Source organism: Tripterygium wilfordii, chromosome 7 (assembly GCF_013401445.1).
Source record: "Tripterygium wilfordii isolate XIE 37 chromosome 7, ASM1340144v1, whole genome shotgun sequence".
Lineage (NCBI taxonomy): Eukaryota > Viridiplantae > Streptophyta > Magnoliopsida > Celastrales > Celastraceae > Tripterygium > Tripterygium wilfordii.
In genome coordinates, this window is record NC_052238.1 from 6,495,855 (window position 1) to 6,510,525 (window position 14,671).

General features: G+C 37.6%; 2 protein-coding genes, 1 non-coding gene and 1 pseudogene across 5 annotated transcripts; 3 read left to right on the forward strand and 1 right to left on the reverse strand.

The window, feature by feature from the left end:
• Window positions 1-1,939: 1,939 nt before the first annotated feature.
• Window positions 1,940-8,712, forward strand: LOC120001200 (ubiquitin recognition factor in ER-associated degradation protein 1-like). Of its 2 annotated transcripts, none has more exons than XM_038849420.1 (10): window positions 1,940-2,058; window positions 2,527-2,595; window positions 4,494-4,571; window positions 5,032-5,056; window positions 5,148-5,180; window positions 5,295-5,416; window positions 5,533-5,663; window positions 7,048-7,271; window positions 7,929-8,182; window positions 8,300-8,712. In XM_038849420.1, exons 2-10 carry the CDS (start codon window positions 2,593-2,595, stop codon window positions 8,393-8,395), a joined length of 966 nt encoding a protein of 321 aa, XP_038705348.1. In that variant the 5' UTR covers window positions 1,940-2,058; window positions 2,527-2,592; the 3' UTR covers window positions 8,396-8,712. The 2 variants fall into 2 exon arrangements, with proteins under 2 accessions (XP_038705348.1, XP_038705347.1); XM_038849419.1 differs by having other exon boundaries at window positions 1,955-2,058; window positions 2,544-2,595.
• On the forward strand, window positions 4,175-4,252 carry LOC120003183. The gene has a single exon (XR_005469303.1). It is a non-coding gene; the product is annotated as a small nucleolar RNA R160 (small nucleolar RNA).
• A 334-nt stretch (window positions 8,713-9,046) lies between the features above and the next one.
• Window positions 9,047-11,727, reverse strand: LOC120002546 (annotated as a pseudogene).
• A 112-nt stretch (window positions 11,728-11,839) lies between these two features.
• On the forward strand, window positions 11,840-12,926 carry LOC120001611 (30S ribosomal protein S31, mitochondrial-like). Of its 2 annotated transcripts, XM_038850000.1 has the most exons (2): window positions 11,840-12,136; window positions 12,587-12,926. In XM_038850000.1, exons 1-2 carry the CDS (start codon window positions 11,901-11,903, stop codon window positions 12,627-12,629), a joined length of 279 nt encoding a protein of 92 aa, XP_038705928.1. In that variant the 5' UTR covers window positions 11,840-11,900; the 3' UTR covers window positions 12,630-12,926. The 2 variants fall into 2 exon arrangements, with proteins under 2 accessions (XP_038705928.1, XP_038705929.1); XM_038850001.1 differs by lacking the exon at window positions 12,587-12,926 and having other exon boundaries at window positions 11,844-12,413.
• The last annotated feature ends 1,745 nt before the right edge of the window (window positions 12,927-14,671 follow it).

Sequence of the window (14,671 nt, forward strand, 5' to 3'; positions counted from 1 at the left end):
ATACATAGCACAAATCATTGGTAGTAGTTTATATGTGAGAGGTATCTGCTTCTTCCTATCCTATCCTGTTAAATTGTGGGCCGTTGGCCTATGCAAGGAAACGTCAAAACTACTGGGTGTAGGAGTTTTTTTTTCCTTGATAACCTGGGAAATCCTCAGCCCAACTGCCACTTTGTGACCCCTACTATGCAACAAGTCTGACTGGACATCGGCTTAAGCCCCACGGCTATGCTACTAATTAGAATCAAATCTTAAGCACAATTGTGCCTAACCCAGCCAATTGTTCGGTGTGAGAGTTGAATACACAACTTTTTGTTTTTTTTTTTAATACGCAACTATTGACTTCCAGTAAAAGAGTTTTGCTTGCTGCCAGAATCTTTGTTCACGCCTGTCGTGCAAAAGTTGAAATCATATTCTTTATAAGAATTCTTCTTTATAACAGATGTAAGATTCTTCTTGTCAAGTTTTCCAGTCTGAAAAAAACAGAGGAAATACTTTCACAAACAGATACCAGTATACCACAATTAACTTGTAAGACACAACAACCAGTTCTCCCTTGATATTCTCTTCCCAGTTCTCCTTTGATATGCACATCATCATAAATGGCTTTTAGGACCATAAATCAAAGTAACATCCATTCTTTCTTAGTATTCATGAACATAAATCTTTAGTGCTGGTCCATTGAGAAAGGAAAACAGTTACTAGTTGGGAATAGAATCTCTTTTGTGGCCTTAAAGAAGAAGTGAAGATTTAAAGATGCTGTACTCTTCTTCAGTTAAAAATGTCTTTGGTTGATGTTCAAGGCCCTACCGCAATTTCTAGTATGCTGTTGTAATGGTTCGAATTTCATGGAGGCTGTGAGAGCTACTTTACTTGGAGAGGAGAAGTCAATTTGCCTTCTATGTATACTGAAAGAAAGGGTGTGCTGTATAGAGTCCTTTTTAATATTTTAAGTGGTGGTAGCACTTTCTTGACCACTCCTTTGTTGGATTCTGTGTTTAGCCAAACCTCAAAAAAATTTTTTGGTCAAAAGAGGATGCTGTCTGCTTGGAAAAGGTGAAGATTAGTTGATGCCAAACAACGTCAACCCCGGAAATTATGAATTGTATCCTCACTAGAAGTAATATTCGTTTTGACCCAACTTACTATATAGTCAAGTAAGGGTGTAAATGGTCCCTTTTTTTTTTTCGGTTTATTGACAAGAATTTAACTGACCGATCGGTCGGCTATAGACGGCTATTTCAATTATTCATATTGTAAATCTCATCCCATTCATACCAACAATATTGTTCATGTTGAATTGTCAAATTCATGTGGATATATCGGGCTCGTACAACTTCATTCGTCCTAGACCCAGTAAGTGGACTAAGCTCAACTCTCTTAAGTCTACTAAAAGACTTTATTACTAGAGTGGGGGGCTTGCCCTTATAAAGGATATTATGTCCACACATCATTTTCGATGTGGGACACTAATAATTCGGCCGATTAATTGTTCCGTTTTGATTAAATATTTTTTGAAAATATCGACTATTCGATTCGATTTTTCAGATAATTTCTTACAATCTTATAGTCAAGTAAAAAAATTTTGTGCGCGTGGGTCTTACGTCCCAATTTTAGACTTATATCGAATGTCCAAAAAGATAAATTTGTATGATGTTGTTTTCGGTTTGGAAGGAAAAAACAAAAAAAAAACCAACTCCATATGATCATAGTTGCACCAAAGCAAAATGTCAATTGTAACACATAAGATTGGATTTGCTTGTTTGAGGCCCGAGTGGCTAGTGAGCCTATTCTCAAGGTCCAAGTGTCTAGAGATCCTCTTCTAGGGCCCAAGGGGCTAGCTAGTGACCTTGTTCGAAAGGCCCAAGCCCAAGGGAATCAATAGACGTGCACGGTAATGATGGGCGTGAATAATATTAATAATATACTAATACGCACCGCGGCGCATCTTAGTTTTCCTTTCCCTCGTAACACTATTATTCTTCTTTCTTCCCGGTTTCTTCTTCTACAGTTCAATCATTCCAAGCGTTTTCTTCTCGAATCAGCCTCTCCGAATCGGTATTCTTAGAACTTGTTCCCTATATTTAGTAGCGTAGTTTTCCCCACCTTTTGTTTTGTCTAGATCTGTTTATCGGGCTCCAAACCGAATTGAATTGTATGAGGACCTATTGAAAGAATAACCTAATGAAGATGAATTTTGTATCTTATGCTGAATATTTTTTGATTTTTAAAATAAGATGTTTGTCTGGGGTTAACCTAAGAATTTCTAATTTTCTGGGGTTCTAAATTAACGTAGTTTGAAGTTTAAAGTTCCGATTTTTCTTTTCTCGAAGTTCTGAGGTCTGTCTATATTTTATTTGCTTGGGAGAGTAATTCTCGTTTCGCTTTCAATATACCTGGTGGCATTCGCTAGGTTTTGTGTAGGATGTTTAATTTTGATGGTTTTCTGCTTTCTTTTTGTGTTGATTGAGCTCCATTTGTTTGTCGTGAAAAACATGAATACTGAGAGTATTTGGAACTATGCAGTTGTGTTGTTTGTGTAGGAACGAAGGAAATTTGTTACGTGGTTGGAATATCTGAACACAATACAAAATGGTATGTCTCGCGTTGCAGATTGAACTCTGTTTTTCCTTTGGATAATGGTTAGCTATAACTTATTTTTGAGATGGGGATTTCTGTATGCCACAAGGTGTACTAATAAGGAAATTTATGGTCTAAGAATTTTGTTGTCTAACCTTTGTTATAAAAGACTTAATTTCTAGATGGGGGAAAAACGTATTGACTATTGACCATATCATGGAAGATTTTATAATGGTATACTGGATGTTTCTAAAACATGGGTCACATGATAAGTTGATAAGCACTAGTGAAAGTTTCTTGAGATTGTATGTTTCATTGATGTTCCTTTTTTATTTGCGTTGTCTTTGAATGGAGATGGTTCAACTGTCAATGATACCAATAGCTTTGCCACAATAAATTTTTCGGGTGGCCTAAAAACTCCTGTGTTGATGCGTGTTAACTGTTAAGTGTTGATAATTCAGTTCTTTGTACATGCACTTTCACTTATTTGGGTGCCCTTAGTTGTGTGTGTTTTCTGATGCTTTTACAGCGTGTTCACCCATCATGAGCGCACAATTATGTTTCACTTAAATTAATTTTTAGTACTCAGACCTTAAATTTTGTGTATTGGATAGTTCAAAAGCAACAAAGTCTTAGTCCTAAGTCCTAACTAAGGTGGGGCCGGTGGGCTATAGAACTTCCCTTTTGTCCTCTCATCTAGTCTTTACCTATATGATTGGCCTTAGGCTGCTTATATGGTGCTTCACTTTGTGCAGTCAGTTATATGAGACCTTCTCTTTATTTTTTAAATTTCCATCTCTTCTAAAATCGATCTTGACCTCATCCTTCTACATCGCTGAACCAGTACTTCTATATACCAATGGATGGAAGTTCGTTGCAAGGTTTTTTCTACGTTGCTGGTTGATGCTAATGCTATTAATGCACCCGTAGTGAAGTATTCTTCATGTCTTCTTTTTTCTCATTTATACATATGCCTTAATAATCATAATTCAAAGCAACTATGTCGTGCTTATGTACATTAATCTCAACTAATTGAGGTTAGCTGTATGAATCCGTTTCTCTGGTTCTTTGGATGGCAGGCTGAGCATGAAATGGTTTTGGGAATCAATCTATATTTTTCGCACAACTGAGAAATCTTTTTGCTTGCCGTTATTGCAGATGCTTATGAAAAATAATTTTGGAAAACAAAACCTGGAAATTCTCGTTGCTTCTTGATACCGCTCATCTTTTCTATTTTATTTGCACATCTAGATAGAATCTGAACAAATCAGCCAGAAACTGGAAGCAAACCCTAACATCTAAATTAGCCTCCTGATTTTAGATGCATAAGTCTGTCAAATTTAATTATTTTTTATCACCTAGCATTTGAATGCACCAAATAGCCCCTTGCTTCTTCAAGTGTTAGTTGCAAGGAAATTACGGGAAAAGGGTATTTGAGGGTGCAACATTGACAATTTGTGGCATCAAACATCAGTTAGCTTGCGATTAATCAAGTAGGTTTGTTATCGCATGATGTTTGGCCACAAAGGAGTCACTAGCTGTTATTACCTCGCGTTTTCGATTGATTTTAAAATACATTTGCTAGAGGAGGCAAAACAAGGTGATGGATTTCTATAATCTGAATATGGGTGTTGAACTCCATGCCATTGGTCTTCAAAGTTCTCTGATTTCTTTGCTTCAATTGTCCTTCAAATGCATTTGCACTCGATGTTGCAGTTGAATGTGGACAGTTGAGGAATGTCATAATCGGTATACGTTTATTGAATATCATATGTTGTTTCGTGGATGTTATTGTTTTTTGTTTTTAATGTTGTTGTTAGCACTGCCTACATTGTTGCTGGTCCTATTCCGATTAAAGGGTAAAAGTGATAGCAATCACTATTCATGTTACTTATGTCACTATGACCTTTCAGTTTTTTGATGGATATGGTTATCACGGAGCATCATTTGAGCAGACATATCGATGTTACCCTGCATCATTCATTGAAAAGGTTTGAATGCCTCTCTCATATCTCACTGGTTCAAAATATTGGTGTTCTGCACTGACTGGAAATTGCATCATTCTGTTAAAACATATGCAAAAAGGGATATTATTATTAAGAAGCACCAAGGCTGTTCAAACCAATCAAATTACAAGATAGTTAAGCTATTGCTTTCAAAAAAATCCCTATAACAATCGTTACTCCAAAGTTTTAAAGTGCTAAGCTTACTATTCATGAAGTTATCAAAAGAGGGCTCTTTGTCTTGAAAGATTCTTTCAAAGAAACTTATGTCTATTTCACTGGAAAAAACATTCTATACTGTTTTGTTTTAATTTTAACATGGGGAGACTTAGCATCCATTCTACATGTAGCCATGCATGGTATAATGATGGTTATACAGAAAACTTTCCATGTCGATTAATTAACTGCTTTATGGTTCTGATTGCTGTTTTTCTTAATCACCTTGCAGCCACAAATTGAAAGTGGTGATAAAAGTAAGTCTCCTGGCAAACTAAATGTATTTTAATCATCATGATTTCCCTTTTCTTTTGCCTCCTTATGATGTTTATATTGATGTTGTTTCAGTTATAATGCCTCCCTCGGCCCTTGATCGACTAGGTCAGTCAATTTTTAAGTTGAATGTTATGTATGGAATTCTTTCGAGATATGATCAAGGTATTACAGATTCTTTGCCTTGAAACTAGAATGCTAATTTTGTATGTAATGATGCAGCATCTCTACATATTGATTATCCAATGTTGTTTGAGCTTCGGAATGAGGCTACCCAAAGAGGCTCTCATTGTGGGGTGCTGGAGTTCATTGCTGAAGAAGGCATGATCTATATGCCATATTGGGTAGGCATTGGGAATAGTTCCCGTCAGTCTCTTGGCATTCCTGTTTGATTTCATCCGAATTCACTTTATTTGACAAGACATTATAGATTTTTAATTGCTGCTCTTTTATAATTTAGATGATGGAGAACCTGGTCTTGCAAGAGGGGGATATTGTTCGAGTAAAAAATGTGACACTTCCCAAGGGGAAATATGTCAAACTGCAACCCCATACAACGGACTTCTTGGATATTTCTAACCCCAAAGCTATGTGAGTATAATTCATCTACCTATTTACTGGTTGCTTACAAAGCTGTTACAATTTCTTGACACTTCTCGGAAGCATATTCTTCATGAAATCATTGGTTGTGATAAGTATGACATTGTCTAATGTGCCATGTCCTGTTATTCTTCTCCGGACTGATATTGTAGTCCAACATATGCATTCAACCTTGTACACCCTTTTGTTTTTGTTTTGGTAGAAGCTTCAGTTGCTGACATGTATTTTTTGAGAGGCTTTTGTCCTTTGGAGTAATAAAGCCTGGTGGGTTATCCAATTTGTTTTGGCTTCTAAGTCTTGCAGCATTTCTGATGTTCTGACTCCCACCTGAATTCTTCCTTGGCCCATGACATCAGTACTTAGTGTAGTCTGCACAATCATGTATTCATTTAAAAAATTGATCAACTTGTGAACTTTTTATTTTCTTGAGCTTTTGCATTGATTTGCTTTATTTGATAAACCTGAAAGCCTACAAATTCACTTGCCAAAACTTCAAAGGCATGTTTGAGAATTTACTTTAGATTGTGGCAACGCAATCTCAGATACACATAACCTCTGGATGCTTGTGCCTTCTTTGTTCATTTGTTTTCTTTTTGCTGCAGTTGCTTCTGTGCCAGCAAATCATACACGTGAAGCCAAATCAATCCTAAGATAGAGAGAAGATCCCTACAGACACACACTATCCCCATAAAAAACTAAAGCCCCCACATCCTCATTGTAAAAGAGCTAACAAGCAAGAAAAGGCCTATTTCCTATAACTATAACATCAATGCTAAGATAGAGAGAAGATCCCTACAGACACACTAGCCCCGTAAAGAACTAAAGTCCAAACATCCTCATTGAAAAAGCGCTAAGAAGCAAGAAAAGGGCTGGCTAATTCCCCATAAATATGCTAAAAAGTCAACCTTCATGCCTGTTTGGGGAATAGCCATTTGGTGGAATGAAATTACAAGACATCCATGAACTTATGTTGGGCATAACCAACACTTGGCTAGATATTTGGATTTTGGAGTGCTATTAAAAGATTCTGCCAAAAGATGAAAAGGATAATTTTGGGACTTGTTGGATGCGTCAACTTATATTTGTTTGCTGTCAGAAGAGGAGTGTAGCTATAAAGGTGAAAAACGTGTAGCAAAAATTTTGCTATCTTTTACTTTTTTACGTCACTAGAGAGGGCTTAATTTGTAAAGGGAGAGGAAGGGGTTGCTTGCGTGCTGGTAATGTATCATGAGGAGTTATCTTGTCTTTATGTCCATGGAATTAACCACTTGTTTGGTTTTGTACAGATTACATTGTTCACCTTTCCTTTCCCTATAATTATTGCATTGCTTGGTGTTGTAAATTCCTATTAATGACTCCAGTTTTTACATTGCAGCTTGGAGACAACGCTGAGGAATTATTCCTGCTTAACCACTGGGGATAGTATAATGGTGCCATATAACAATAAGAAGTATTATATTGATATCATAGAAACTAAGCCTTCAAATGCTATAAGTATCATCGAGACTGACTGTGAGGTGGACTTTGCACCTCCGCTGGATTACAAGGAGCCTGAAAAGCCTGTTGCACCTGTTCCATCTGGAAAGGCACCAGCACAAGGTGCATGTTGCTCTTAAGTTTTGCCTTCCTATCATTTCTCTCATTTTTGTCTTTTTTTTTTTTTGGGCTTTTCAGTCGATTTGAGTCTGACATTTCTATACTGAGTTATCAGAAATTTATTTAGAAATTTCTCTTAGCATTAAGTTTTGCATATTTCAATTTTTTGTATGGCCTGATTGTATATTCTTTCCAGCTTGAGGAAGTGGTTGATAAGCAAAGCTCACCAGTTAAATTATTGATTCTTGATTCCTCTGAAAGTTCTAGTTGATACTATCAGGAATTCTGTTCCCTGCATTGATGGTTGAAGGAAATTAGAAATGTGGATATCATTGGTTGTTTCTTATGTCTCTGATTATATTAGTAAAAAGGGGCATATTGTCTGGGATAAATAGCAAGAAATTAAATACTACTTGTTCAACCTACATATGCTTTAGGTTCTTTGTGTATAGTATGTTGCCGTGGGTGGAACTGGCTTGAACACTTACCTTGGTTTTCATTGTTTGCATTTTAAGTTTACTTGAAAGGCAATCCATTTGCTTAACATTTGGCATCCACAGCAAGAATAGCTTAATGGGTGTGATGTGTGAATTTGGCCGACCCACAAGCCAGTACTTTTTATTGATCTCAAACAATGAACATCCTCTCTGTTATTTGCAGTTGATGAGGTTCCTGCTGAAGCAGAACCAAAATTTAACCCTTTTACTGGATCGGGAAGACGCTTGGATGGGAAACCTTTGAATTACGATCCTCCACCGGTCCCCTCCTTGGGTTCTAAAGACAAGGGATCTGCAGTTGCCAATGGAAAGGGGCAGCCTTCTGCAGGGTCAAGCTCACAAAGTGCCGCACGCCAGTCGCAGGGAAAGCTTGTATTTGGGTCAAATGTAAGCCGTGGACCCAAGGCAACAGAAAAGGTACTTGTAAATAGTTTCAAAAAATAATTTCAGGCCATCACTTGGTAATATTCATTAGTAAATAAAAAGGTGGAGCACATGCATGCAACGCCTAACAAATTCACCTGTATTCTACAGGATGCTGGGAAAGAGACTAAACCAGAGGAGCCCCAAAAGAAAGAGGAGCCAAAATTCCAGGCATTCACTGGAAAGAAGTACTCATTGAGGGGTTGATTGTTATGCTGACAATTGATACCTTGTTCTACTTGCTTGTCCTTTGCAGCAGGTGAACCATAGGATTACATGGTTCTCTATGATGATGTATCATTAAAGATGGAACAGTAAGTTATCATTCCAGAATGAATGAAAAGGGTACATATAACTTAATTTTCATTTGATTGTGAAGCTTCAGTAGATTCGTGCACTTGTGCCTTGAACAGATATTGACAGTCGCATTTGTGTCGTTTCCCGTGCATTCTATATGTGAAGATGCAACAAATTTGAATCACTAGTGCAAGTGAAGTCGTGGTTTAATCACGTGTTTCAGGATTTATGTTGTCTCCATTCGTCAGCCTTGAATTAGAAGGGAAAATAATTGAATTGGCCATCATTTTGGTTTATGAATGCACGAATTCGAAGTACCGGTTCATTAACGCATGCTAGGACAGTTTTATATTGGAGTTGCCATATTTTTTAGAGCTATTTGACATGCTTTTGATTGTAGATCTTTACTAGGTTTCTCCCTAGTAATGACTGCACTTCAGTGAACAAACAAAATTTTTGAAAACATCAGTTCATGGAAGTCGCTATTTTGAAAATTACAATCTTCCATTTCTCCAATGACAAGCCAAAGAAACCTGCCCACAAGGCACAAACTGTCTGGCAAATTTTACTTCTGCTTCTTCTCTAGTGTTGGAGAAGGTAGATCCTATACCAGGGGACAAAGGCTCTACATGATGTGTTAATTATTTTGCATTTCATGCTCTCATCTTATGACAGAATGAGGGTATTCATATCGAAAACCCAACTCCTGAGCTCTAGCAGGAACCACCTTTTACCCGTCGAGAACATGTAAAGAGCTCCATATTAGTATTTCAGCAAAACATGGAATTAGGAAATGAACAAAGAAGGGAACATCAAAGGAGTGAAGTCATTACCACAGAAGCACCTTCTCCAAGTACTGCTTTGGGAGCAAAGTCAGGAACAGGCAGCCATGATGGCCGCCCCAGGACATTTCCCAATTGTTTGCACGTTTCTGCAAATCGAACAGGGTGCGGGGCAGTCCCATTGATAACACCTGACATACAAGTTACTGAAACTGAGTTGACAGAGCAGCAAATGATATGCAACCATATTAAGTATGATCTGTTACACAAGCATGGTAGCAAAGTCTCTTTATCTGGGCTGGTATGCACAGCCCTACTATGTTTCAATACTGAATAGTAAAAGCAAAAGGTTAAGTCAGCAAGAAATCACAAATGAAAGGTCTAGCCTGCTGAACAACAAACAGAAAATCGCCTAAACAAAAAAATTCTGGCTATCTAGACATCTTACAAAATGTTACCCTTGTAAGATGGATTGGATAAAGCTTCATATATTAGGTTCACTATGTCGTCCAAGTGAATCCAGGAAAACCTGCAGAAAAGGAGAAGCGTCAAAGATTGTGGAGCCCATAATTCACTTATGGAAATTTTGAGAAAAATACGTCAAGATACATACAGGTAAATTATCGAAATTACAATGCAGAACACAAGGTGTAGCCGAGTGCAGAGTGCAGAACCAAGGATTTATTACAGAGTTCTAAAATTGCATCGTCATCTGATGAAAACTGCGGCTTTATTTTCTTTTAGAAAAAGCAGAACAGAATATTTAAGCAACCAGCTCTTACTGGTGGCTTGAAGATCTGCTAATTTATTTTTTTTACTCCCAATCAGAGGAACACTGAGCTGTCTCAAGCACTTCAGTGGGAGTGATAGACAGATTAATTGAATATCAAAAACTGGACCTCAAAAGAGAAGATGCCTGTTGAACTAATAGCACATTGAAACTAAATAGCTCAATCAACCTGTACATACACACATCTCAGATGACCATCTCGTACTAATGGGTGTTCTGGCCAAATTTACAACTGCAGTTGAGCCTTGAATACAGTCTTTCCACTCTAGCTCCTCTGCAATCACAATTCCTGGAAAGTTGTTGACGACAAAAGACAGCAGGTAGTTCAAGTGTTAATATTCTAGAAGGAAAAACAACATCAGACTATCAAAGAGTTGCTGAAATGTATAATGCATTTGAGATTTTGAATGTCAAGTTCAGAGCACACATTACTGCAAACAATTAACAAAAGGAAGGCTGCTTAATCCAGAGCTAGAACATTGAGTCTACTAATAATTAGACAATTCCAAGCAAATGAGAAGTATCGCACTGGAATAATATTTTTAGGACAGTAATCCTGAATACTTGGAAGTGTTCATTACCTTCTTACCAGGAAATATTAACTTGGCTTTAGATTTGGAGCGTGTCAAGACATGAATGTAATGATTATCTGCATGCCAGATGGATGAAGAGAGAACTTCACAATATCAGAAAGTAAAAAAGACACTCAGAAATATTTCCAAGCTAGGCAATGGAGCACTACAACTCGTATACTTTTTTAAAAACGAAAAAAAAAGGAGACAAATGCTGTAGTATGAGGTAATACCTGCTTGCAGTTTTTGCACCAATCTTCTACCTATAAAGCCAGTAGCTACTGTTACGGATACAGTCATCCGATTTCCCTGCAACCTGCAAAAAGTCAATAGAACCCCGAACCAAAGCCATCGCATATTCCTGAAGAAAATATTAATGCATAAACATACTTTAAGAACTTAATTACTACGCTCTTTGTTTCCCAGATAAGTTAGAAACTATATTTGTAGCTACTAGCTATTAGTGTCATATCATGCGGTGACACTCCACACCTAACGATGCATTGCTCAGAAATCAAACAAAGTAACCAGTTTAACATTGACAAATACGTGCAAATAAAATTAAAATTTTACCCATTAATTTAGGCAGCCGTATAAATGATTTTGAGTCAAAACTAACTTGCTGAGTAGCCAGTTCATAGTAAATGACATTGATATTGCAACAGACCCAATTCAAATAATAAACCCAATTATAATCATAAATAAGAAAGCCAAATTTTGTTTGACACACCTTCTGGGTTTGATCAGAGACGCAGCAAACCCTGAATCTCTTGGCCTGAGACATCTAAAAAAAAAAAAGAACAGCATTGTTATAACCAATGAACGACCAATGTAATAATGGTGGAATGGAGAGATTGACACTCACAGGGAAAGGCCGAGGAAAATGAAGAGAGGGAGTAGAGGAGGGAGATAGAGACGGCCCATGACAGAGTGGCAGTGGCTCTGCAAAGCTCCATTGATTGCCGGTGCCAATACTGCAGAAGCCGCAGCTGACGAAGTGATGGTGCGGTTTATGTTGCTTTTTCAGGGTATCTGCGGTCGTGGTACTGGTCAAGCCCAATTATAGAAACCAAATGTAAGCCCAATTGTCCCTTCCCAGCCCAGCTACAAGTCTTCAACACATTTGGGCCTGGAGAATAAGGCTTAATTGTTGGGCTCCATTCTGGGGCCCATTGTAGAACCTAAACCCTAAAGCCCATGTAAACACGTTTCAGGCCTCATATCCTCAGACGAGCGAGTGCAAAGACTGGAGAGAAGAAACAGGACGAAAAATGCCGATGATGCAATGGTGCGGCGCCGTAGCGCGACGGGTGATGATGACGGAGCGAACGGCTTTGACGTCGTATTCATCATCATCAGGAACCACGGGAGGGGCGGTTCCGATACTTTGTGGTCGTGGAGACAAGAGAACGAAGAAAGGGAAGAGATTTAAGGGATCGTACGGTAACTCGAGGCCTAAGAAGGAGAAGATGATCGAGCGCATCAAGGACAAGGTCGAGGTCCCCAGGTCTACCCCTTGGCCTCTTCCCTTCAAGCTTATCTGATTTTATCTTACAATAGCTTACGCTCTGTGCCTCTGTCGTTGTCGCTCTCAATTCTCAACGTTGTAGTGATAGTAGTGCTGTTGTTGCAGTTAGGGTTCGATTCTACCTGGTTATCATAGTAGATTGTGTACATTTCTATTGATTCTCAATGAATCTGTGTTCTAGGTTTTCTTAATCAATTTATTTGATTCAATTGCTTGTGAATGGTTTATCTTTATGAAGTTTCATTGATTTGACTGAGCTCAAATTGTTCAATTTCTCTTTGGAAAATAAGACAGAGTTGTCTGCTTAGACCATATATGCTATTTTGCTACAAGAACATACATACTAGTGTTTTTTAATGATTCTACTATTTTGTTTATTGCCCTTAGTAGGTAAATAGAGTTTGATGGGAACATTTTATACTTCTTTAGGCTAAATTCAAGGCTAACAGACAATGTTGGTACTTACATATGATCAAGGAAGGAATGGGGGGTTGGCTTAGGCATACTAGGGAATTATAGGATGCTTTATTGTACTAAAAAAAGATTAATTTTCTGTTCTGTTTCTCCTGTATGACCTAAATACCTAATGCCTTGTTTGAGAGCAAGCCTTAGTTTAGGAAAACTGTAAGATATTGGAACCTTCTCTTTGAACAGAGCGTTTGTTTTTCTTTTAACATGCGGATGTAGATGTATGGCCCCTTTGGGGACAACCAATAAACTTGGAACAGTACAAAGGAATGAGAATAATGTATGATGTGGATGACTGCCAGGACCAGGGGAGTTCAAGATTTTTGGTCTGGCCGGTTGAATGCGCTTGATATGGTAAAGTCTGGTTGTTGTAGAGAACTTGATATGATAAATTCTGGTTATTGTGGAGAAAAGTATATCGCCCTTCCATGATTGCTGATGTGATTTGGGAAGAAACTAGATATTGAGGGAAAGGCCTAATTTACTCGTGGATTGAGGATGGAGAAAATTTGGGGGCTCATCAGGTGCCTGTTATATGAACTTTGACCTTTACATATTTGGCTGAGATATTTGTTATGTGCGACTTACAATATATTTGATTGGTGAGAACAAATTTGTAATTCATGAATTCTACTACAGAATTATAATATGTTTCAACTAGGTAATTTACTTAGATAAGTAGGATATGAACAGCAATACCAATTTTCAGAATAATTAGGATTACAAATGTCCACAAATTGAAAATGATAATAATACATAAATGATTGTAAAGGGGAAAAAGTCAGGTTTATTTTTTCCACAGGATTAGAGCTAGATATAGTTGATTACTTATGCAGAAACATAACACTACCTTGTGTCTTCAGTGTCTTAAGCAGCCAAAGAGGAGTGATGTGGGAAATTGAATAGTCTGACAAAAAGAAGTTTGGATCTTTCTTTAAGGCATGATAGTCATATAAAGTTATAAACCATGTAATGTAGCCATTGGCGAACTGATACAAGAACTCGAAGGATAAGAATGAAACTTTTTTTTATTAGCACAGCATCACTATCAAATCTGATACCATCCATAATTTTATGTCAAACAAAACATCTAAAATCTGTGCTGTAGTCATAATGCGTTGAAATTTCCTGTCTCCTGCTTTTGCTGCAAGCGACCCAACAAAGCTAGCACTAGCTCTGTAGTTATGCCAACTCCAATAAGGAAACAAACCAAACCAACCATAATGCTGAGAATTCTAACTGGAACTGTTAGAACTTCGCATCTTTCTCTTATTGGTTCTGTTGCTAGCCTAAATCCAGTGTAGATAACCCATAGAAGCAAGGACTTGATAATCACAGCCGCAAAGATTTGGGCAATAGCCATATAGTTTGTCTTGATCTCATGAGCAGGTAAGTTATTCATCTTTGTCAGATGTAAGAAATCAAAACTTAGAAGTATAGAATAAATCTCAAGTATGATAAATAAGCAAAACTGGGAATGCTAATGGCAGAATCAATAAGATTGTCTTCATAATATATCTCTTCTTTTGGTTGTTGGCTGGCAATTAGAGTTGAAAAGATTTCCAGAGGAGAAAAGATACTGCTTTTGAACCATTGATTAAAGCTTCTATATGGTTCTCAGCAGGAGATAGTAGTTCCATCACTTTTTGCTTGTGTTCAAGCATCCACATGATAGTTAAACATATATAGGGAGTAAAGCGACTACTTTAAGTTTAGAAGGTTAGGTTTGTATTCTTCCTTGAAGAAGAATGCCAGACTCCTCCTGCGGTTTGCTTGGCAAATGCAGAAGTAAATCTGCCATTATTAGAAAGCCGAAGATCGGAAGCATGATTCGTATGAGTATAGTCACAACCCCAATAGGGAACACCAAAGCAGCATACGCAGCAAAAGTTTTTGACTATCTAAGCATTTTGAATCCACATTGCATCGCCCATAAGAGCATTGCCCCTGAAACCAAACCCTTCATGGTTTGAATCAAGATCAAATGTACAGTGACACCATCTCTGAAATTCATCATTTTCATCAACTTTGTTACTTCATCATCAA

Coding starts and splice junctions, on each gene's coding strand:
- LOC120001200 (XM_038849420.1), top strand. Junction 5,417..5,532: donor TGATCTATATGCCATATTGG/GTAGGCATTGGG, acceptor TTTATAATTTAG/ATGATGGAGAACCTGGTCTT. Junction 7,272..7,928: donor TGGAAAGGCACCAGCACAAG/GTGCATGTTGCT, acceptor TGTTATTTGCAG/TTGATGAGGTTCCTGCTGAA.
- LOC120001611 (XM_038850000.1), top strand. CDS start 11,901: ATGCCGATGATGCAATGGTGCGGCGCCGTAGCGCGACGGGTGATGATG. Junction 12,137..12,586: donor GACAAGGTCGAGGTCCCCAG/GTCTACCCCTTG, acceptor ATACTTCTTTAG/GCTAAATTCAAGGCTAACAG.